Source organism: Carassius gibelio, chromosome A21 (assembly GCF_023724105.1).
Source record: "Carassius gibelio isolate Cgi1373 ecotype wild population from Czech Republic chromosome A21, carGib1.2-hapl.c, whole genome shotgun sequence".
In the NCBI taxonomy this organism is placed as follows: Eukaryota; Metazoa; Chordata; class Actinopteri; order Cypriniformes; family Cyprinidae; genus Carassius; species Carassius gibelio.
In genome coordinates this window covers 17,414,841-17,438,103 of record NC_068391.1, presented here as the reverse complement: position 1 = coordinate 17,438,103, position 23,263 = coordinate 17,414,841, and the positions used below count along the sequence as shown (strand labels likewise).

The 23,263-nt window shown below is 37.4% G+C and overlaps 1 protein-coding gene across 1 annotated transcript in view; it reads right to left on the bottom strand.

Moving 5' to 3' along the window:
- LOC127942014 (dachshund homolog 2-like) overlaps window positions 1-23,263 on the bottom strand; it is a 135,738-nt gene that overhangs the window by 32,805 nt on the left and 79,670 nt on the right. Inside the window, exon 3 of the mRNA XM_052537525.1 lies at window positions 17,973-18,104. Within this exon, the coding sequence (XP_052393485.1) occupies window positions 17,973-18,104 (132 nt within the window). The remainder of the gene's footprint in view (window positions 1-17,972; window positions 18,105-23,263) is intronic.

Below are 23,263 nucleotides of genomic sequence, written 5' to 3'. Positions count from 1 at the left end.
GCATCTGTGTACATGTGAGGAGAAACACCATTCTCTGCTACCCTGATTTGAGACTCAAAAAGATACACATATTGAGATTTGGAAATCTGTGTCAACCAATATGCCTTTCAAGCATTTATATCTAAATCATTAACACTTCAGTGTTTTCTGTGATTGAATGCACCCGCGGTCTGACACTCTCTGCCTTTATTTACAGTTCATTCAAGGTATCTGATTGCTCTGTGTGCTCCTGGGGACCTCGGGTGTTGTTAGCTCCATGCTTTTGCCATTTGACGTCAAGAGTAGCAAAGACTCATGAATATTAATTAGGTGGTGCACGAATAATTCAAAATGACTCCTTACTGTTATGATGAATAAATACTCCGTGTGGTGTGTTGATCCAGAAATCAGGTACATAAAACAAATTCCCATCATTCTCACTGACTAATTTAAGAGGTCAAATGAACTTGACCATCTGCATTTGATCATTTCATACCTACATCTGTTGCTGTCAGGCTTGGGTTTTTGTAGGTAAGTGGTGAAACAATCAGCAAATGAACCCCAATGATGAGTAGTTTTTTTTTTTTTTTCACTTTTGAGTATAAGACTCTCTGTAATATTTTATCTAGTAAAAAATATATATATACCAAAATTGTAGTTGTGTGTCAGAAGATGTATATCAGAATTGGGAATATATTTGTTTGCATTCCAAAAAATACTATGATTTTTAAAGGCATTAAAGCCTATAAATAGATTAAGCCTGTTATCGCCACTGAAAAAAATAATAATAATCATGATATAAACTCGCAATAGCGAGTTATAAAGTCAGAGTTGTGAAATGCAAACTCAAAATTCGGACTTTTCTCAGAATTGCTTGATCTAAACTCACAATTGCAAGATAAAAACTCACAATTCTGATTTTTTTTATCACAAATGTGAGTTTATATCTCGCAATTATGACTTTTTTCTCATAATTGTAATATAAATTCTCAACTGTGTGTTATAAAATCAGAACTGTGAAAAAGTCACAATTTTATTTCCCGGTTCAGACTTTATAACATGCAGCAACATGCGAGTTTATAACTCACAATTATGAGAAAAAAGTCAGAATTGCAAGAAGAAGAAAAAAACAGAATTGTGAGATAAAATGTCGCGATTACCTTTTTTATTCAGTGGCACAAATGGACTTCAATATCGACTGGATAAAGTGCAACAGAGTTTAATAATTTTAAGTTTGTCACTCATGTTTGTAACGTCGTGATTTACATGTTAGCTGGTTGGTTTTGTTTAAAAAGATCGTGTTAAAGCCCTATTAAAAAAAATTATGGAAGAAATACTTCAAGAATACTGCTGAAAAAGTGGACGGGCACTGCTTGCACTTTATTACACAAAACTATTAAATGGCGTCAAAAGTCTCAGCATTGTCAAACTGTTAAACTTATTAGTTGATGTCCATAATTAAAAATACCACATATAAGCCTTGACGATATATATGGATCGACCGCTAGTCCTAACCCTTTATGGGTGGGATAAAGAGACAAGCAGTTTCCTCTTCCTTTGAACCGCTGAAGTGGAGTGTTTGTTGGCCAGTCAGACTCACCATCTGGCACCTAAGCCTGCCTCCACCTACAGCCCACCGTTCACTGCATGGAGACTCAAGTACATGCGTGTGTGTGTGTGTGTGTGTGTGTGTGTGTGAATAATAGAACACTGGGCAGCGCATTAGCACTGAGGTCAAAAGTACGGTCTCTTAAAAGGCCCACGGCATTAGTAAGCACAAAATATGGCTCAGAAAACAACACAGATCAAAACAAGAGCAAGCAAGCTTTGATCAGAGAAATATACAAATATTCCAGTGTTTTGAGGTGGGTCATTACTTTATTTGTGGCCTGTGAATCATCTTCTCCGCCGTGTTGTTTGGGCCCCTGATGGGTTTAGGGTCTTCAGGCCCCTGTTTGAGCGGTCACATGTGTTGATGGTTGGCCCTGTCAGTGTGTGGGACACTAAACATTCTGTGGGCATGTTTTTGTGACATATCAGGACACAACTCTGTATAATGACATGGTTATGACACAGGTATTACAAGGAGAGGGTGACTTATGAGGACATAACCCATGTCCCCATTTTTCAAAACGCTTATAAATCATACAGAATGAGTTTTTTTGAGAAAGTAAAAATGCACAAAGTTTCCTGTGAGGGTTAGGGTTAGGGGTAGGGTTGGTGAAGGGCCATAGAATATACAGTTTCTACATTATAAAAACCATTACGCAATGGGATGTCCCCACTTTTCACAAAAACAAACGTGTGTGTGTGTGTGTGTGTGTGTGTGTGTTTATGCTTTTGGTCAGTGAAAAATCAGCAAGTGTACGTGTGTGTTTACTCCAGACAAAACAACATCCCGGGCTAAGCTTATCACACTCCAGAACGGAGAGGATTCTGGTCTGGTACTTGTGTCAACATGGTCCAGACAAGTGTGACAATAAAATGCTCAATCATTGATAAGATTTCTCAAAGAGAAACCCTATTTGTTACTGGTTGGACAATATGGACATCCCACCTGAAGCTCCATTGGCTGAGCCAATCTAGGAATGACAATTTAGCATTTGTGCACTTCCAGATCCATCGTGCCTAAGGGTTTTTTTTTTTTCTCAACATATTTTCATCTTTTCTTTTCTTTTTTTAAGCTTTTACTTAAGTGATACGTGACTAACTGGGACTACAGAGGTTGTCTTAAACATCATCACATGAACAGGAAAACTCTCTAGTCCACTGTTAAAGCCTTATTCAGACCCTCCAGGATTTTGTGATTGCTGAATTTAATCGCAAAATCAAGCAAACTCAAAATTTTCACAAAAGTCTGCACATTTTCATAATTGCCGCAATTTTTCCCTAGAATTTGGGCTTAGACGTGTCCCGTGACGTCATCGCAATGTGCATTCAGTCAAAGAAAGGTTGTTTCTCAGTTCAAAAAATGGAAAGAACAGCCTTGTGTTCTCATCATAAATGATGTACAAGAGCTAAATTCGATAAAATAACCGAAAGTGGACGAAATCCGCACTATTAGTTTGAGCGCAGACGCAGACAGTTTATTCGCTCGAGCCGGAGCTGCGGGCTGATCTAAATCAAGCGACACTGATATACACAGCGCTGAGAGAGACAGTGAAGAGAATTATAATGCACAAACAAACCATCAAATATTATAATGCATTTTAACTTCAGTTACAATTATTTGTGAAAAGATGATAAAGCATTTTAAAAACATTTATGATTAATTTTAACAGTACATAAAGGATTCAAGTAAAATGATTTTTAAACTTGGTACTAATATGTATACATCTTCACAAGTAAAAGACAATATTAGTGTTGAACATAACCTTTCTTTATTGTGTTGCATGTCAGTGCACACTGTCAAGAACCAATATACAGTACTCCGAGTTACTAGCTGGAAGGGTCAGAGAGTTTGTTTCAAACAACAAACCCCTGAAGTCATACGTGTTCAAGCAGCAAAACTCACTGTGTTGCTTTGATTCTGCTGTCTATTTAAAACTAAACATATTGTGCAACACACACATTCATTAATATGGTTGTGCAGGCAAACCTTACAGTCTCATACACACAAACACACACACACACACACTGTCCGGGAGCACATTAACAGCTTGTAGCGGGTACAGGCAGAGGACGGCACACTGGCACTCTGTTTGTCATATTTCTTGTGGGCCTCGCCATCTGCCGGGGTGGCATTTTCATGGCTGTTTACCCTGACTCCCGCCAAGGAATCATCTGCCACCGCATAATGCAGCCCGCAAAAAAAAGGGGGGGATTAAGTTGGTAATGCAACTGAGACTATTGCTAATTTGGTGTAATTGGGAAGAAATGAAGATAAATGAGGGCGAGAGAAGGAGAGGCAATCAGTACGGCAGGCAGTACAGCTGTGCTTTTGGCCAAACTCAGCCCTCCCGCCCTCCCCCCTTCTGAGCGTCACCCCCTGCCACGTCACCCCGTGCTCAACAAGGTGCATGCAAATCCAAGCTAATGACAAATAGACTGGGCTGACATCCACAGCACAGGTTATCTGGTCATCTCGCTGGTGTGGATTTCAGCTTATGGGTTTAAACAGATGACCTTCACATAAGAAATTAAAATAAAATAAAAATACACTGTTATATGTATGTATATTTGTGTTTGTGTGTATATATGTATAACAATGTATTGTTTTTTTTTCTTAAAGAGTAAGAATTTATAACTTTTTTATTATTATTTTATTTTTTATTTTATTTTTTATTCATTTACAAAGTACATTTTCTTTTAAATTACGTTTTCTTTCCAGTTTAAGTTATTTTAGCACATCAAGTTAAACTAAAAAAAATGGGAAATTAGCTTTGTTAACTAGTTGATAAAAATAACTTTTATTTTATTTTCAATTAGACAGATAATAACCCTGGGCAAAAATAATCTGTTAATTAGGATTTAATCTGGTATTTTGGTTGATTGGTCTGATATATTGCTAATTTGCAATACCACTATATTAATCAAAATTGTAATCTAAGTGTACTGTATATGAGTGATCATACTGGTTACAGACAATATAAAAAAAAATATATATATATATTATTCATATTGGTTTAATTAGGCTGATAAATTTAGTTGATATCAGGACCTTTTTCAAGTTTAAAGTATGTCATATTAAAAAACATAATAATTCATGTTTTCTACTGAATACTATATTGTTTTTATGCCTGATATATCGCTTGAAACCTATGAATACAAATGTGTGAATATTAAGTTAGTGATTGTTTTCATCAGGCAAAATTTAAAACAAGCCATCATATTGGTTATTTATTTTTACAATTTTAATTTAACAGGATCTGGCAAATTTTTGGTGCATCGCTAAATTGAGAAAAATCAAGATTTAAAATTCCAATAAATATTCTGATAATTTAAATTAAATACCCTAATTTAAATGAAATCTTTCATAAAAAATAAATAAATAAAGTTTGTGTTTGATGCTGCACCTGGTTTTAGCCCCATAAGAGATTTTATTTGAAATATGGTGCAGTATGTCATCTGACATAACCGCTATCTTTTAAGTCTGAAAGGATATCTTGTCTTAGTGTAACATACTGGTTCAGACATGTTTTGCACTGTTAAGAGAGACATCTGTGTCTGTCTTACATGTTTTAAGCCTGATGGCGGTGTGCGTACATGTGTCAGTGAGTGGCAGCGTGTTTTCAGTGCCTTGTGGGGAGCCCGCTGAGCTCTCTATATCCATCTACACTGTGCCAGACACCCCTCTGGCTGGCCTCCCTGCAGTATCCACCCTGCTCTACCCAGATGTCCCCACACACACCCTGACACACCTCACACACTACAGCACCCTGAGGAGGACAACCTTCACGGCTATCCATCAGTTTCAGCTGCCATGGAGATGTGACATCTGCGTGTATCTCCATTCAGTTTCACTGTATGTGAATGATCTGCACTGTGCGATATGATGCAAGCAGGTAACAACACCTGCTCTGGAATAGAGGACACAGGACAGTAGGAGAGGGTGGGGGTAAGATGTGCCACTTTCAGATTGCCCTCTATGAAAATAGAAATGATGTCAAACAAATATACTTACTTATATGTCAGGATGCTATCAACTCAATTTTGAAGAAAGCGTCTATAATTTAATGCCATACAATTTTGCCCACATTAGTGGCAAGTTGAATCATTGAGGGAAATATGAAAATGTTTGTTTTAAATAAAAATATGAACACAGATGGGGATCAAATCAGTTTACTAATGTTGCTGGAAAGCACCTTGACAAGTCAACCTCAAATATTCTCCTGTTTCATGTTGCACCTAATACAATACACTGCATCTAACTGTTAACATCCATTCCAGGTCAGCTTGATAGATTCAGCGCAGAGCAACGGTTAATTTTATTAGGTAGAGCAACTCACTCGCAAACAGCTTTGTAGAAGATTTGTTATGATAACTAAGATGGCACAAAAGCATGGACGTCTTTTACAAGTTTATGAAAACACCTCCGCTCAAAGCCCCATAGGAGTTTGGGGTGCAAAAATAAACTATTTACACAAAATAACAAAGAAGTAATAATGAAGAAGAGCGATCAAGGGGGAAAAACATATAAGTTTTAAGTCATTAATTCCCTCCCTGAACAATGAGAGAGCAATTCACAAGAGGCCTAATGTAAAAGTGTTTGAATTGAAAGTGAAAATGATTAAAGAGCTCTTTTAATGAAGTGTTAATTGCTGTGAGAAGTAGGTAGAAGTTTGGAGGAGATGCACTGCTTTGACAGGAGTGAAGCTACAGCAAAAGCCCATTTCTACACTGATAGAAAGCTAAACACCATATAAGATTATTTTAATGATCAAGTGACAGAGTCCTGGTGAAAACCAAGTGACAGAAAATTGGAAAATGGGAACATGGATGCATCCTTAAAACCTACTGTAGGTGAGCTTCTGGATCTCCATGCTTCAGTTTAGCCTTGATTCAAAGTAATAGCACTAAAGGCTGATTTATACTTCTTTGTCGTACCTACGCCGTAGCCTACTCATATGCTCACTCCCTTACACCATAGCCTGACATGCAACTCTCCAAAAATCTAACAGCGCCTAAATTCTATGCAGACACCGTCACTGCTATAATGCTTCTCCGATGAGCTGCTTCTTCAGCTTTTGTTGTGGAACTGCCTGTTACACCAGCAACAGGCCCACAGACATTGCAGACTAGCGTTTTGCATGTGCCCGTCAACGCGAACTAGTATAAATGAAAACTGATAGGCTAGTAGGTCCGATGCATAAGTATAAATCAGACTTAAGTGCAAAAATATTTGATTTCATATGTGAGAGAACGTCTACACACATTTCACTATATACAAGAGACCCATACATTTTATCCGAAAAAAGAAATTTTAAGCGGACCAAGGACAGAGCCATGGTGGACAACAAGAGACAAAAAGTTGGAAAATGGGGAACAAGAATGAATCCTAAAGGTGATCTTCTGAATCTCACTTATTCAGCAAATAAGTTACTACTCTTGCAGAGGGATATCAACAATGAATGATATTTATACCTCCACCTACAGCTGAATATTCAACATCTCATCATCATCCTCGCTAACTGAGTCCTATATTGTGTTTCTCATGGGCCTTTTGTGCTGCATAAGATGGCACAGTCTTTCACTTACCCTTATCACAGACAAAAAATAATGGCCATCAGAGAACTCTGTTCTCTTTGAACGGTTTGCGGTGACTAGCCTTTGATCATAAGTAGTGCTCACTTCACAGAAAGCCTGAAAAGATGTCTCTTTGATATCTCCCTGCGTTTACATATCAATGAGCACCACAGAAGATGGGGGCCCAGGCGACTCTCTTGTGCTAAGCTTTTGGGAAATGTGGCTTAGAGGATACATGTTGACCAGTAAATGCATACATATGTCAGATAATTTCATAGATGAGGCTGCGAAGCCACCTTCATCCAGAAGCAAGGACTCTCCAAGTGTTTTATCTCAATAGACTGTGGCTCATTTGACTGTTTTGTAGTGGAGAGCCCCACGTCTTTATGGGCTTTCATTAGACATAATTTTGAAGCTCATTTGAAATCAATCCCCCTTCGGACCCTCACACCACCTCCGGTGTCGGCCGGATGAAAAATGAGTCGGGGCAATGGTGCTTCGGGTAGCCCCCTGTCTGTCCTGCTTGGCCCTGTCCGTTAATACAGCATCATCTGGTCGAACGGACGTGCAATTCCCACATCTCATTACCGACAGGAACAGTGGGTCATTACACGGGATGGATTCCCATTAGCTGAACTGAGAGTTTTACACTAAATACATAAGCTTTGGACACAAGCACATACTCACAAGCACTTTGTTACATACTCCTCAGCCACTCTTAACTTGTTACTTGTTCACACACTTTCTGGATGAGAGGAATGCAAAAATGGCTTAAGAGAATTTATCTACTTTGAGCACTTAAGGTAGACAGCAGTATTTTGAACACATTCAAAAAGCAGGCACTTAAAGGAATAGCTCACCCATAAATAAAAAAAAAAAAAAAAAAAAAATTAAAAAAAATATTTACTTACCCTTGGGTCGTTTCAAAGATGCAAACTGTTTTACTGTTTTGTTTTTTACTATATAATGAAAAAGTATAATTTTTTCCAAAATAGTAGTGCAGCTTGTGCCTTTGGACAGTTCATAATGACCGGGGGCTGTGTGAACTATTCCTTAAAGTCTTTCCTTTAGTGTAAATCCCTATAAATTAAGTCTCCTCAATGAAAGCAATTTAGGGGCATGTTTTCCCCAAATGAAATATATACAACATATCTCTCTTATCTCTCTTAAGAGGAGTTCATTCTCGATGATGCATTAATTCAGGATGACTGCACGGTCATCTGGAAATCAAGGTAGTGGAGAGGCAGTCAAGAGTGGGTTTAACCAGCAGGAGAGCAAGGAAGATGCAGGGGCCATTGAGTGAGGATAATGCAGCTCCTTCATATGGTCTGTTGCTATATGAGCCATCTGTTTATATGACAGACTGCATCCTGATGGACAGAGTGGCTAATCAATGCAGCTCTGCTCCACAGGTTTATGTATGAAAGTATAGTGTTCAGCTGTTCAGCAGCTTCCTGCAAGCTTGAGTGTGTGCATTTGCTATTACAAATTTAAAATGGGGTATACCTGCCATGTTTATTTTAGGTATGCCGGCTTGTTTAGTAAGTGGAAATATGTGTCTGTTCAAAAGTGCTCATCTCCAGCAATGGTCAGCGAGCAGCTCCTGTCCCTGTGGGGATGGTGATTTATGGAACATTAATTTTGGATGACTGGATCCGGGCAAATATTTCCGTCAGAGGACACAGATTGGGGGAGAAAGTCAGCATGGCAGGTGAAAGAGACTAATACAACAATCAGACAAAGCAGACAATTAAAGATGTACAGATAACCTAAAATAATTATATTATTTTATATAATTTGTAAAATCACATTTACCTCAAAATCATATTAAAATAAAATATCAAAGTAACAAAACATGATAATATGATCATGTTAAACTGTATTGCCACCTTTCAGTTTATACACTATAACATACAGTAGCCTTTGGAATATGCAAAAATGACGTTTTTTTAAAGATTAAAAGGACTTTTAGAGCAGATAAAGTAAGTGGAAGAGAGAGAAAAAAAAAACTAATTGAAAGACTGAAATAGGTTCTTCACCTAGTTAATTACATAAGTACAAATTATATTAAAAGCACTAGATGTGTTTAGGCAGAAGAGTAATAAGTAATTCTGTCTTCATAGTCACTGCATATATTGTAACTACAAAAGGACAGAAATTTTACGGATTTCATTTTACATAAAATCTTTACCATTATGTTCCTAACAAATATAAATATAATTCCATTAAATATGCATTCAAATGTGTTTGATGTTGAATCTATATTTATATGAAATAAACTGGACTAATTCAAGGACCAGCTGCTGGTTACTCCAGATGCATTAAAGGGTTATTTCACCTAAAAATGAAAATTTGATGTTTACCTGTTTACCCCCAAGGGCATCCAAGATGTAGGTGACTTTGTTTCTTCAGTAGAACACAACTAGAGATTTTTAACTGAAATTGTTGCAGTTTGTCAGTCATATAATATAAGTAGATGGGAATTACAGCTTTTAGAGTCATAAAAAATACATAAACAAAACCAAATTAAAACCTGTGGCTCATGACGATACACTGATGTGTAAAGACACAAAACGATTGGTCTGTGCAAGAAACTGAATAGTATATATATCGTATTTTACCTGCATTTGCATCTTCTTCTTCTTCTTGCTTTATTGTGGATTGCAGACTTATAAGTGCATTACCACCAACTATCCTTCAAATTGACCATTTACCAGGGCTCCGAACCGGTTCAAGGAACGAAAACGAAAACCGGATACAAGCGAAATTTTGACAGGAACAGAACCAGAAACAAAAACAAATTTTATAGTTCCAAACAGAATCAAAAATTTTAATGGCTGATAACCGGTTAATAACGTTATTTTATCGTTCCATTTAATATTTGAAATTTTCTGTCATCCAATCACGAATTCCAGTAGACTCTGGCATACGCAAATATGACGCTGAAGCCAGCGAGTGAAATGTCTGCTCAGCTGTGAACTCATCATAGATTTACATAGACGCTGTAGCCTATTGGCTGTGATTAAACTTTAGATCTCTATTTTTTACTTTTCTTTTTGAGTAAAGAAAATGCAATACTTTATTATTATTATTATATTATTAGGCAAATAATATTGTTTTAAAAAAATAACGTTATTAACCGGTATTTCTTTCACCCGAACCGGTTTCGGAACGGTAATAGTATCAGAGGAACGCAGAACAGAAACTTTAAAATATCGATTCTGCTCGGAGTGAACCGATTGAATTTTTTTTTCTTTTTCAAGCCCTGCCATTTACAGTCTATCCACAATCTTAATTAGGAGTGATAATGGTCCATTTGAGAGATAGGTGGCGGTAATGCGCTTATAAGTCTGTGATCCGGCATTAAGCATGAAGATGAAGATGCATCACATGCCGGCTGAAGAAGAAGACACAGATTCGTTTAGGACAGGTCAGACATTGTGGTGAAAAATCCGATGTAAAATACAATATGAATCAAAGTATCATCACGAGCCGCAGGGTTTAATTTGGTTTTGTTTGTGTTTGGTTTTTGACTTCTAAAAGCCATGATTCCCATTACATTATATGACTGACAGACTGCAATGGTTTGAGTTAACAATCTCAGTTGGTGTTCTACTGAAGAAAAAAAGTCACCTACGCCTTGGATTCCCTTTAAGCCACTGTGCTCATGTGAGTTTCGAGTCTGGCCTGCAACATGGCAATTTCATTCTACACTATTTATACATTTTTCTCTCTAACAAAATACAATCCTATAAGATGCATGGCTACCGCAAGTCATTATCAAACCACAGACGATCCATTGTAAGTTCCTCAGAATCCAACAGTATGCAAGTGTCCATTTGAAACCGAACATGAAATCACATCTACAGTCAGTACAGGCATCCATTTCCACCAAAATCCTTATTTTCCTAACAAAACCCTGACCCTGTACCCAGGTGAGCTCAACTCTGACAGAGCTACTAGAGTGATACAGGAAACTGATATTCCCCCAACTCAGCCACAAGAACAACACTGATCCCTCTTGCTCTTGACATGCTCAATATTTTACATAAAACAAAGGGTTTGCTGAGATCAGATGATGCCATTTATGGGAACTGAGAAGGGAAAGGTGTCTCCAGGTTACAGCGGGATTCTAGGTAGGAATGGGGAAACTGGCTTATGGTGAATCTTACAAAAGAAACTTTCAAGAAATATCCAGGTCATTTTACCAATTTCAATTATTACACTTGTTCGGGACTTGTCAAGTACGCTAGTATGTTTAGCCAGTGCTACAAGAGAATACAAAAGAGAGAAAGAGATGAGCGAGTAAGGTGGTCCTCAGTGGCAACACTAGGACAATCCAATCTGATTTAATAAGAGTGACAGTTGCTCTCTGATGACAGAAAAGCTCTTGAAAGTGTGATGCAAAATGAAATAATAGGTGAGAGACAAAGAAAAGAAGAATTAAAAGTGCTGACCGCTTTGGTAGTTAAAGATTTGCAACATACACAACTCTGAGTCCCGCAATCTCTGCATGTGCGAGCTCTCTCCCTCTCTCTTTCTCTCTCTCTCTCTCTCTCTCTCTCTCTCTCTCTCTCTCTCTCCAGCACACACCTGTTTTTTGCTAACGCGGCAAATCACATGGCTGACAGATTCCCAAGCCTGTTTAAATAATGCATGGGATTTCTCTTTTAACTTGTCAGTTGCCCTACAAAAAATATATATCAGTTCTTTTCGGATGTCATTTGTGACAGTGATTCACCCTGACAGTTCCCCATTAGACCAATGAGTCCCTTTTCGTTTTCTCATTCTTCTACCGCCGTTCCGACAAGAAACACATGTTACTCTTTTTTTCTTTTTCTCTCTCTCTCTCTCTCTCGCCGTCTTTTTTCTTGTTAACAGGGGTTTTCAGAGCTGTATTTATATTTAAAGACACAATTTCACAGGAGCCCCCATTAACTCACTTCACCCTCTAGTTTTGCTCCAACCATATTAGCGCAAACATTGTTCTCTGCCTAACACCGAAACTGCGCACTGGTCGCAGTCACTGAACAAACTCCGGCATGCTTTGTGCTACTGGATAAACTCAGGGGTGGGAAAGGCAGACTGTCTTTTTCCATGCCAAATACTTCATCAAATCTCTTTGGCCCCTGTCATACACGCTGTTTTTTTTTTTTTATTCCGTGCTGTATTCTTGCGCTCTAGTGGCGAGAGGGAAGTTAACGTTTGAACGGACAGACTGAGGGGGGAGATTGAAATCAAGTCTATCTGTGTCGACTGCCTGCTGCAGATAGCTCAGGCTTTTTGTGGCACGATCCACACAGTGGAGGAAAAGCACAGATTAGCCGTTTCCCTTTTGAAGTTCTCCTTCAAAAAAAGCGAAAGACTCACCACCAAGAGTGAGAGGGAAGGGGACCAAAAACACATCTTGCGGGAATGTAAATAGGGACAGGAGATAGTGCAATCGGGACATTGAGCAAGCAGTGTCTTGGCAGCCAAGAGAGAGAGAGAAAGAGAGAGAGAGTGAGCCAAAGAGAAAGAGGTTAAAGTTGTCGGACTGCTTCAGAAGGTGTTTTTTTTAGATCAGAATCCAAGACCCCCCCTCCCCCACCTTCTCAACTCCAAACAATGCGCACCAAAGACCAATCCAATGTACTTTAGTTGGTATGGCTTGATTTTGAGAACTTAAAAAGTCCGGTCCAACACCCAAATTTTTCTTTGGTTCCTCAAAGTACCCAAGAACCCCTTTGGCTTGGAGTATCCAATTAAAAATAACAATAAGCACTGGCCCTCGCAGTCCGCGCCCACATCTGTTTGAATGCCTGTCATACACAAAATTCTGTCTTATGCATATTTGTTTATTAAAGGCCTCATGTTGAAATTTTGCTATTTTTGGTTCATCTCTTTAGGCTTGGAGGACACATTTATGGTAGGGCTGTATAAAATTGAATGATTGTTTATGAGCTCTTCGAGCAACCAGTCCTGGATTGTTGTCATTTCCGATTTAGTGCATCTTGGGTAAATCTGGGTAATTTCATACATTCTTGGTATCTGCATTATTGAATACTGAAATTGAACTTCCGCATTTGATGATGATGTAGATCGGGTAAGAACCAATATTGAGAAAATGGCCACTGTCAGCTAGATTGTCACATTCGCATGGAACTTTCAAATTATTTGTGAAGCAGCTGTTACCTGTTACCAACTATGATAAAATGAATGAATAATGAATGAATCTATGTATGAATATATCATCACAAAGTGAATGACTGCCAAAGAAAAAGAAAAACATAGTAGTTTTTCCAGGGCTAATCGTTGTAAATAACTGTATAATAATTATACAATATCTGAGATAATTATCCATAACGTACACATCTAGTTGCAAAAGTTCAAATATTTCAGTAGACCACAAACACAAATTTTATCCAAAAGCTGCACACAGCTCCTGCACCACTCTCAACTGAAAACGAATGAATAATAGTGTGTTTGTCACACTGAATTAAATGGCTTAAGATAAAGAGAGCCAAATATTAACTTTCTGGTACAAGTCTACCTTTTATTTCTTTAACATGCGACAGTATGGACGAAACTGGTTGCAGTTCACCCTGATTTGAAAGCCAAAGATTTGATCTAGCCCTATCAGATCTGACCCCACAAGCACATGCCTATAGTGCTGGGTCTGTGCTTACTGTGTTTCACGGCCTGGGACGGTTGTTCACTCAGCACGCTTACATCCGCAAACAGGAGTGAAATTTGATTCTGTGTGATTCTCAGTTTCCATTGATGCAGTTCTCTCCATCTCTTTCTCTCTAATCATCAAGATTAGCTCTATCGGCAGCCAGAGTACATTAGAGGATGTGTGATTGAGTGCGAGACAGACGTCTTCTCTCCACCCCTGCCACTGGCTCTTCCTTCTCTCTCCTGCTCTCTATTCTCTCGCCATCATCTTTCTGTCACTACACACACACTCTGTTTCTCTCCAAATGAATGGACCAAATTCAAAGGTGATTTGTATTCAGTCTCAAGTGTTGATCTACTATAAGAGCAGGATTTTGGTAAAGCTTGCCACTGATTCCAATAGAATTAATGAGCGAATGGCGATAACACTTGTGGCTGCACATCATTTGATTTTGACATGACAAACTACATTAAAAAAAATATATATATATATCTAAACAGCTGACACACATTATTGTCCTAAAGACATTTTGTAGGTCGTTTGCATTTGATAGTTATTAAAATTCTTCTTCTCACCAAGGCTAAATTTATGTTTATAAATATATATAAAAAAAAATAGTCAAACAGTAATATTGTGAAATATTAGGTAACACTTTATAATAACGTTCTGTTATAAATTATTTATAAATTATTAGTTAATGATGAACTAATCATTTACAAAACATAACTATACTTTCATAAACGATTATTAAGTCATAAGTTAAGTAATTTTAGTAACGTTTTATTAATTCAGTTATAAGTCACTTATAAGTTATTAGTTAATGATGAACGAATCATTTACAAAACTTTTTTTAAGATAACTTAGAACACATTTGTAAATCGTTGGCATACCACTTATTAATCATTTATGAACATATAGTCATGTTTTGTAAATGATTTGTTCATAATTAACTAATAACTTATAAGTGACTTATAACTGAATTAATAAAACATTACTAAAATGTTAACTTATGACTTATTAATCATTTATAAATGTATAGTCATGTTTTGTTAATGATTAGTTCATCATTAACTAATAATTTATAAATGACTTATAACAGAACGTTATTATAAAGTGTTACCGAATATTATTACAAAAAAATAGACAGTAAAAACTGTTTTCTGTTTTTCATTAATAACTATATTAGTCATAATAATGACTATTATTAATAATTAAGCCACAATAATTGAGTACCAAATCAACATATTCAAATAATTTCTAAAGGATTATGTGACACTGAAGACTTTTACAATATAATAATAGAAACGTTATCTTAAATTGTAAAAAATATTTCACAGCATTACTGTATTTTTATCAAAGAAATGTAGCCCCGGTGAGCAGAAGAGACTTCTGTCAAAAACGATAAAAAATTGTAATTACAAACTTCTACCCAGTAGTTTATATGCCTGTTTTATGTCCCGTTTTCCCCCTCTTTTTTTTTGCTTTATCCTTAAACAAATTTAACTGCAAATTTAAACCGGTTGCACACTGATACGAGGAGTGAATTGCTGGTGTTAATGTCTCCTTCTACATATTCACACACGCTCTGTGTTTCTGTTCACATATTTGTGTGTTGTGCGTGTATGTAAGCATTATTGGTCTTTGCAATAACAACGGATGGCATTTTGGTCTGTGCTCGCAGTAGTTGACTGTGATAATAAAGAATGACATTTTACTTTGCGTGTGTGTGTTTGTGTGTTCAGTGATGGTAACATAACAATCTAAATGCACAGTCAGGTGGGGAACATTAAAGACGTCATTAGCCTCAATAAAGCTCAGCAGAAAAGAGAAGGTTGCGTGGGCAAGAACCCATTACCTCAGGTCACGTGCCTGTGTGCACATGTGTGTTGAGGTGATTAGACTGTTGAACACTTCCTAACAGTGCTCTTCATTTTCATATTGTGAATATCTATAGCCTGCACTGGTAAGTGATTCAAAGCTAGTGAGTCATAAACTGGTCAAAGCTAAAGGCTGTGTAGCCCTGCAGATCAGAAATGTGTTTGGTTGTTGCAGTGGATTTGATGTGTTTGATTACCAGGTGAGGAGCTCACAAGTGATTCTACTGAACTGTGGGCAGGTGCAATAACTCCAACGTGAGAACATAGCAAATCTACAAACTAGAAAAGTGAATACACACTGTTTTCGTGCCAATATCTTTAAATGCAAATGAGCTGCTGCTGCTCCCTGCCCTCTTTTCCAGAATATGTGCCTTTACAGCTCTTACCTCAAATACTCTGCCAACAAACATCTGTTGGGTTTTGATTATCCTGTATATTGTGCTTAAATTATGTGTTTTAAAGCCACATAAGATCTTCAAACTTATGATAAAGCATTTTCTGAGTGCACAGAAAGCAGCTTTCACATGGCATGTGAGTCCTAAACTAAGTTCTCTTTCATGTCTTATTGTGCTTAAACTGTCAAATACACAAAAGGTTATGTTAAAAACACATTACAGAAACCGTCGGTTATTTCTGTTAAGGTAAACAGCTAATAATGAAATTGCATGTTTATATTAGTTCTGTGTATTAAGTGACAGCAATGTAATATGCAGTACCTATACTGCTGTCTACGCTGTAAATATGAATAAAAACAGAAAATCACTCACTGCTCTTAACTGAATAACTTCTATAGCTTTAATAAGAAGACATTTCTGACTTGAATTCTTTTAAATGCTCTAGTGTGAAGATAAACATTGTGGACTGTGTGCAGCTCACTCAGGGCGGAGTCAGAGGATGTGGGCGGGGCCTGAGCAATATGACGCCATGATAATCAAAGCGCATGTCTAATGAGAATGATTTTGGTTTAATGGGGATTAAAAAATAAGGAATTATATGATTTTTTATCATTTTATGGTGGTTGTGTTCACACACAATTATGTACAAAAGTGGATTTTGCATAATAGGAGCTCTTTAAAGGTTTGCAGTCCAGGGGGAATGGGAATTACAATGAATATAACAACTCCATGGTTTCAGTTCTTAATTTTCTAAACGGTTCTTGTCCCTTAAAATTGAATATGTGTGTGTGTGTGTGTGTGTGTGTGTGTGTTTCATATATATTTCAACCAACAGTCAAATTATTAAAATGCCCCTATTATGCCACTTTTAAGATTGCTAATATTGTTTCATGAGTCTCCTAATACAGGTTTACATGCATGCAAGTTAAAAAAAAACATTTTTTTTTTCTCAAAGAATTGTATTTAATTTGACCTTATTTCTAAATGATTCGTAAACAACTAGTTCGAAGCAGTTCAAAGAATCCGTCTCTCTAAACCCCTCCTTTCTGTGAGCCCTCACTGCTGTGATTGGTCAGATGGTGCAGTCCTTTGTGATTGCTCCAGACCCATAGAGATTGGCTCTGGATTGGTCTACCGTGTACAGTGCGTATCGGAAACGAAACGCTCATTGCCATGACAGAATGACAGCCCTGTGGAGACTTGTTGATACATAGAAAATATGGTATCAATTGTGCCTCACCAATTCGAGCCGGAGTCTGATGATGAAATGGTTGAACTGGCTGATCGACAAGAGACTGATTCGCAAGCACGACTGGAGCAGGACGTTTCTCAGTGGTAAGTGTAAAGTGTTAACAAGTTTATGGTAATTATAAGATGTGATCAAATAAATTTACTCTCACAGCGTAAGATACAGCATCTTCTCCACATGTTAACCAAATGGAAATTTGACTGTGTTTGTGGCCGGTACATATGTGTGGGCAGACATTATGCAAATGTATTACTACATGATGTAGAGCCGTAACAGAATAAGATTTGAATTCCTCCTGACTTGTTTAGGTAACTCTTTTTCTTTTTTTTTTACTTTATTAATTGTGGTTTTTGCAGTTTATAAAGTATACACAACCCACACTACTACAAACTTGGGGTTTGTAAATCTTAATAACAATTTTTTTTTGTCTCTAAATATTTTTTACATTTAATTCATTTATTTAAATGAACTAGTAATATTCTGAAATTTTATCAAAATTTTAAATAACAGTTTTCTATTTTACAACATTTTTAAATGTAATTTATATATAGAGTATGACATTTTTATATTTATATATCATACTTTTTCAATCAAAAGTTTGAGTGTCTTTGTATGTGTGTGACTCTGACCTGCACTGGAGTTCAGCTCCTCGTTCTCTGACTCGGTACCGTTCTGGCTTCCTGCTCCGTGAATGCTGCTCATGGCCATTAGTTTCATCTTCTGGAGTTTCATAGCTTCAGCCATGGCTGCTGCCGTCAGCCCTGTACAGCACACACACACATACAGAGGTAAGTGTACTGTATCTGTTCACTTTTACACCTGGTGTAACACCCGTCTGAGGAGATCTGATCTCAAATGAACAACCGACACAAATCGCTCGCCTGGTATTAACATGCATCTCATGTGAACAGAGGTTGTCAAAAGAAAGCTCTCTGATATGACTTCATCACTTTTTACCCTAGTGTGTTGATAAAACACAAAAAGTCACAGATATTGAAAATGCATAGTTTTGCATTTCCCTAATTAGTACTGGTCGAGACTGCCGCCCACCGGCAGAATGTGGCCCTCTGGAAGAGGAGGGAGGGATCTACTCGTGGTCCTGTGCTAGTGTGTGTAAGTGTGTGTGTGTCCCACGAGGATTTCCCAGTGTTACTCACTGTCTCACACACGCTTCCCGACTCAACCCTCCTCTCATCGAGGGCTCCTCAGCCCTGGAAGCCATCATCACTCAGCCCAATTAGGCCCCTAATTAATTCAATTAAACAACGGAGGGACACATTAAGTATTTCATTAAGTGACGATGCCATGCCTTCTCACACTCCGCTCTTGAAATTTCCCCACAAATCAGGTTGGGAGGAAGTGATGGCCCACGTCCTGTGTCTTTTTCCCCAGGTTCAGACAATGGATGTCACCTTGATCTAATTCATTAAAAATTTTGCCTCCAACGGAATACGTGAACTAGCGCAGAAAAGAAGGCCAAAGAAAATTCCTTTATCCTCACTTTCACACGCTCTGCATGGATTTGGAAGCAGAGGGCACTTCTTCTCCCATAGGGCCGTGCGAAAATGAACAGCGCTTACGGCTGAAAATTAACAACGACACTGGTTTTGCTTTCTGTGACAGCCGACAAGCCAAATAAACTAGCAAATTATTCATTCTTCAAAAAATACAAGTTGTGTATATGCTGGACTGGAGTGGGAGATAACGGCAAGTATTTTTCTAGATTAATGCCAGGCAAAAGTGGCAAAAATGTTTTTAAATTAAATATCAGTACTTACTGCTAAGTAACAAGTAATTGATAACACACACACACACACACACACACACATACATATATATATATATATATATATATATATATATATATATATATATATATATATATATATATATATATACACATACATACCATTTTTGCAAAAGAACTTACATTTGTAAAGTTTATAGTAAAATATTAGCTTATTAGTTAAAACTACTATTATAATTATTATTATTATTATTATTATTGCTACACAATTTATAATATTATCAATATTTAACTGTAAACAAAGCTTATACTATTATTACTATTTTTAGCAATATTATTTAAAGCAATTTTTATTAGCTTTATTAATTCAAAAGTAATATTACCAATATTAATCACTGATATTTATAACATTTGTATTTTACAGTTATTATTGTTATTGCTAACAAGCAATAACAATATTAATAAGAACATTAATTAATAAGAATATTAATTAAATTTATTAATGCAGAATATTATATATATTTATATATATATATATAAACATAATAATATAATTATACATTTTATAATTTAATATTAATTATTATTGGTTACTGAAAGCATAATTAAATGATCCAAAACATAATGAATGTTCTAAATATTTAATATTTAAACATGGTACTACATGTAATGACAAACTACAGACAAATAAAGAAAACCGTGGTTTTATCGGTTTGTGGTAACATTTCATAGAAGGGTCCTTCAGAGTTCTGTTTCTGGAAAATGTACGAGTACTAAAGTGGCGGAGAAGCATCAGATAATTTCCTGAGGGGTCCAAATAAACTGTGCAAACTAAACACGATCGTTTATACAGAATACAAAGAGTAGAAAAATAGAGGAAAAAAGCACTCACAATTGGTGCATTGTCTCAGCACACACACACTATAAGCCCCTCCCGTCTCCTGATACTATGTCAAGGAGAAGCCCCGAGATCAAACGGCGTACGTAACAGTAATTGATGTTTGAGGAAAGTCGCGACCCGCGGAAATGGGAGCCGGCGGATGAAAGGCGAGTGCCGTTTTGCAGGGGTGGACAAACAGATTGCTTATTGTTTGCCTTTCATATGGCCCTTCAGATCTACAAGTCTCTCTGCCTCAGACTCCTGCTTTGAACACTCAAGGTATCACCCCCCTGCCGCATGAATGGAGGGTGCTTGGGCACGTCCCGAGGAGGGGGAACACATCTATCCTCCTTTCCTCGCCCCATTCTCCCTCGTTCTCAAGATCTGACAGGTCCATCTCGGTCGCTAATGGTTCACCTGGTTTGGAAGTGAGTAGGTGAGCCGAAGGCCTGGACGACGGCTTTTGTAGTCTCGAGGGGGGTCAGGTACAGGCCAGTCTGGATTCCTCTGCTGTGACGTGCCTGAATTGGTCCTTTTTCATACCTAGACAACAATGTCCCATTTAATTAAAGAGTGGTATGAGAAAAGGTAGATTCCGAAGCGAAGGAAAAATTGATCCAGAGGAGTTGCTTTTGATCTCAGAGTCAGTGAACGTTACATCAATGGATGCTTTTCAGCATCGAGAGGCTCTCGGTTTCACTACGTTTAACTTTGTCTGTCTTTACCACGGTAATGAAACGTTAAAGACCCAGGTAAAAGACATGGAGGCAATTGCACCTGAGATTACAGCCTTGAATTGTGTTACATGTCGTTGTCCCATGTTTTTGGTTCATTCCAAGGCTAAAATGGCTTTAGTTAGTAGAAATATGCAAAGGTGGATTCTAATAATAATGATAATAATATTAATTATTATTATAAATAAAACATATAATTTAATATCTGCTGTAATTATAAACTAAAACATACTTAATACATTATTATTGTTTTTTAATTGCAAAAATAAAAAAAAAATAAAGAAGGTTGAGAAAGAAATAGAAACAAAACAGCAAAATAAACCGCACACATAACATGCCTGTGAGAACAAGCCTGGGGAGATCATGTTTTCCACAAAGAGGGTCAGTCAAGCACTCCCTCCGTTTCATGCACCGGACACATTATTGCATTTCTCATTTTCAGACGAAACGAGGGTAAAAAAGAGAAAGGAATGGTGTCGTTCTTTGCTTTGACTGAGCGTCTCAGGAAAAAGTATCAGATTTGTGCACAGGACATGGAGGGAAAAAACAGGCAGAGCATCTCCACTGATTCACTGAAGAGTAAATATTACTGTCTGATTTCAGTAAACCGAGAATGGACAAAAAGGTAGAAGAAGGGAGGGCAGAGGGAGATGGGGGCAGTATACTGTATTTAATTCACCTTTGGAATTTCCGAATGGTTGGAACAGGGGATGAGTTGAACGCCTGACAAAGGCATATGGCCGGCGGGCGAAACTGGAGTCTGCTGCTTTTCACCCACGACGTGAGAAAGAGAGAGAGAAATGGGGCGTGATGGAAGTTGTAAATAAAAGCCCAAATGAATGCTGAGATTTCCGCCTCATGACCCCACTGTTTGTGTGAAACCCACTGGAGGACTGATTCAACTAAATCTAGGTTGTGTGTTAGTTTCCACCAACCAGAGTTTCCTCCTGAAGTGGGGCTGGATACGAATGGCTCAGATGAACCTAAACTATTGATCAAATCAGTTTAGAGTCATTTCAAAGAAAAGACTTTGATTTGGAGAAACATATCAAGTTTTAACAGAATCACGACTGGATATTAATGTTTCATAATCCATCTATGGAATCAGTTATAAAAAATACCAGACATTTTTGAGGTTCTATTCCATTAACGATTTTTGAACGTTGGAATATTTTTACGAGTGTGAATGGAAGATTTAAAAAAATACTATTAATTTTGATGGATGGGGCGCGATGGAAGTTGTAAATAAAAGCAAGAATATATGTATATGAATATATATATGTAAGCAAGAACCGGTCCATGGTGTAAAAAAAGCTTGAAGACCCCTGGTTTACGTAAATCTAAACTACTACTATTAAAAAAATCAATGAATTATTGGTTTGAATTGGTCTCCCTTATTCACTGGATCTTTAAGTGGCGTTCTTGAGACTGTGCATTAACCAAGCGTGACACGAGAAGCAACAAACACGTTTATCTTTAGCTCTACAGTGTGTGCTAGTTCTTATTTATTGACCAGTGAACAGGACTGCCTGGGGTCGAGGGGTCTCCCTGATCCTGAGTCAGCTCATATGGGTCTGTGACTGAGCCCAATATGAGCGAGACTCTGTAATTACTTCTAATGAAGGCAGATGCTGATGTGGAGTTCTGCCATTATTGGAGCAGAGAAGAGATGATACACACACACAGCGTGGGAATGAGGGCACTGACGGCCGTACCCAGAGGACGGGCAGAGGAGCTGGGTGGACAAAAGAAAGGAGGAACAGAAAGAAAGATTTAATGTAACACCATGAACAGATGACGCGTCACGACGGCTCGAGGCTGTCTACAATAAACACAAAATGTTCACTAACACAGATAAATCAGCTGTAAATGCCACGTCAAACCTCAGCTATGGGAAAATGGGAGAACAACTTTAAAACTCTTTATTTTTGAATGAAATCAATTCTTTTGAAAATGTCCTTAATATATGAAATAAATATGATTTTAAGTATTAAAGCAGAGACCAGGAAGATTACTTAGAAGTTTATTTAAATATATTTCACAATATACTGCACAATTTTAATACTTTTCAACCAATTTACTCTCAGGTCCAAAAACTAGCACTTTTCCGGTATTTTCCCTGTATATTCCTAGCACTTCCCTACATTTCAAGTGGTTGTGGGTATGATAAAGCATTGGATGCAAACGTATCAAAATTTTCTACCGAAATCATCCAGGATCTCTACATTTTCTTTAATTTGAGATACATTTCTAATCTAGTATGCAAATTGGGATATGGTTTCTGATGTGACATGAAACATGGGAGAGAGATGTTTTTTGTGGTTATCTGCAGAACTCCACAGACATTATGAGGAGACTCAGTATGACGATGTGTTTTACATGCTAATGTGACCTCTGGATGCTCAGAGGGATACTGTCCAAGACAGAGTGGGTTTTTTTCTCTCTTCGGCATAAATGTGCCGACAAAACAGACAAATTGGGCCATGACATTATCCCTCAGTGCTCCTCATTTCCTCTACATTACGTAAAAAAATAAAACATTAATATAAACCCTCCTCA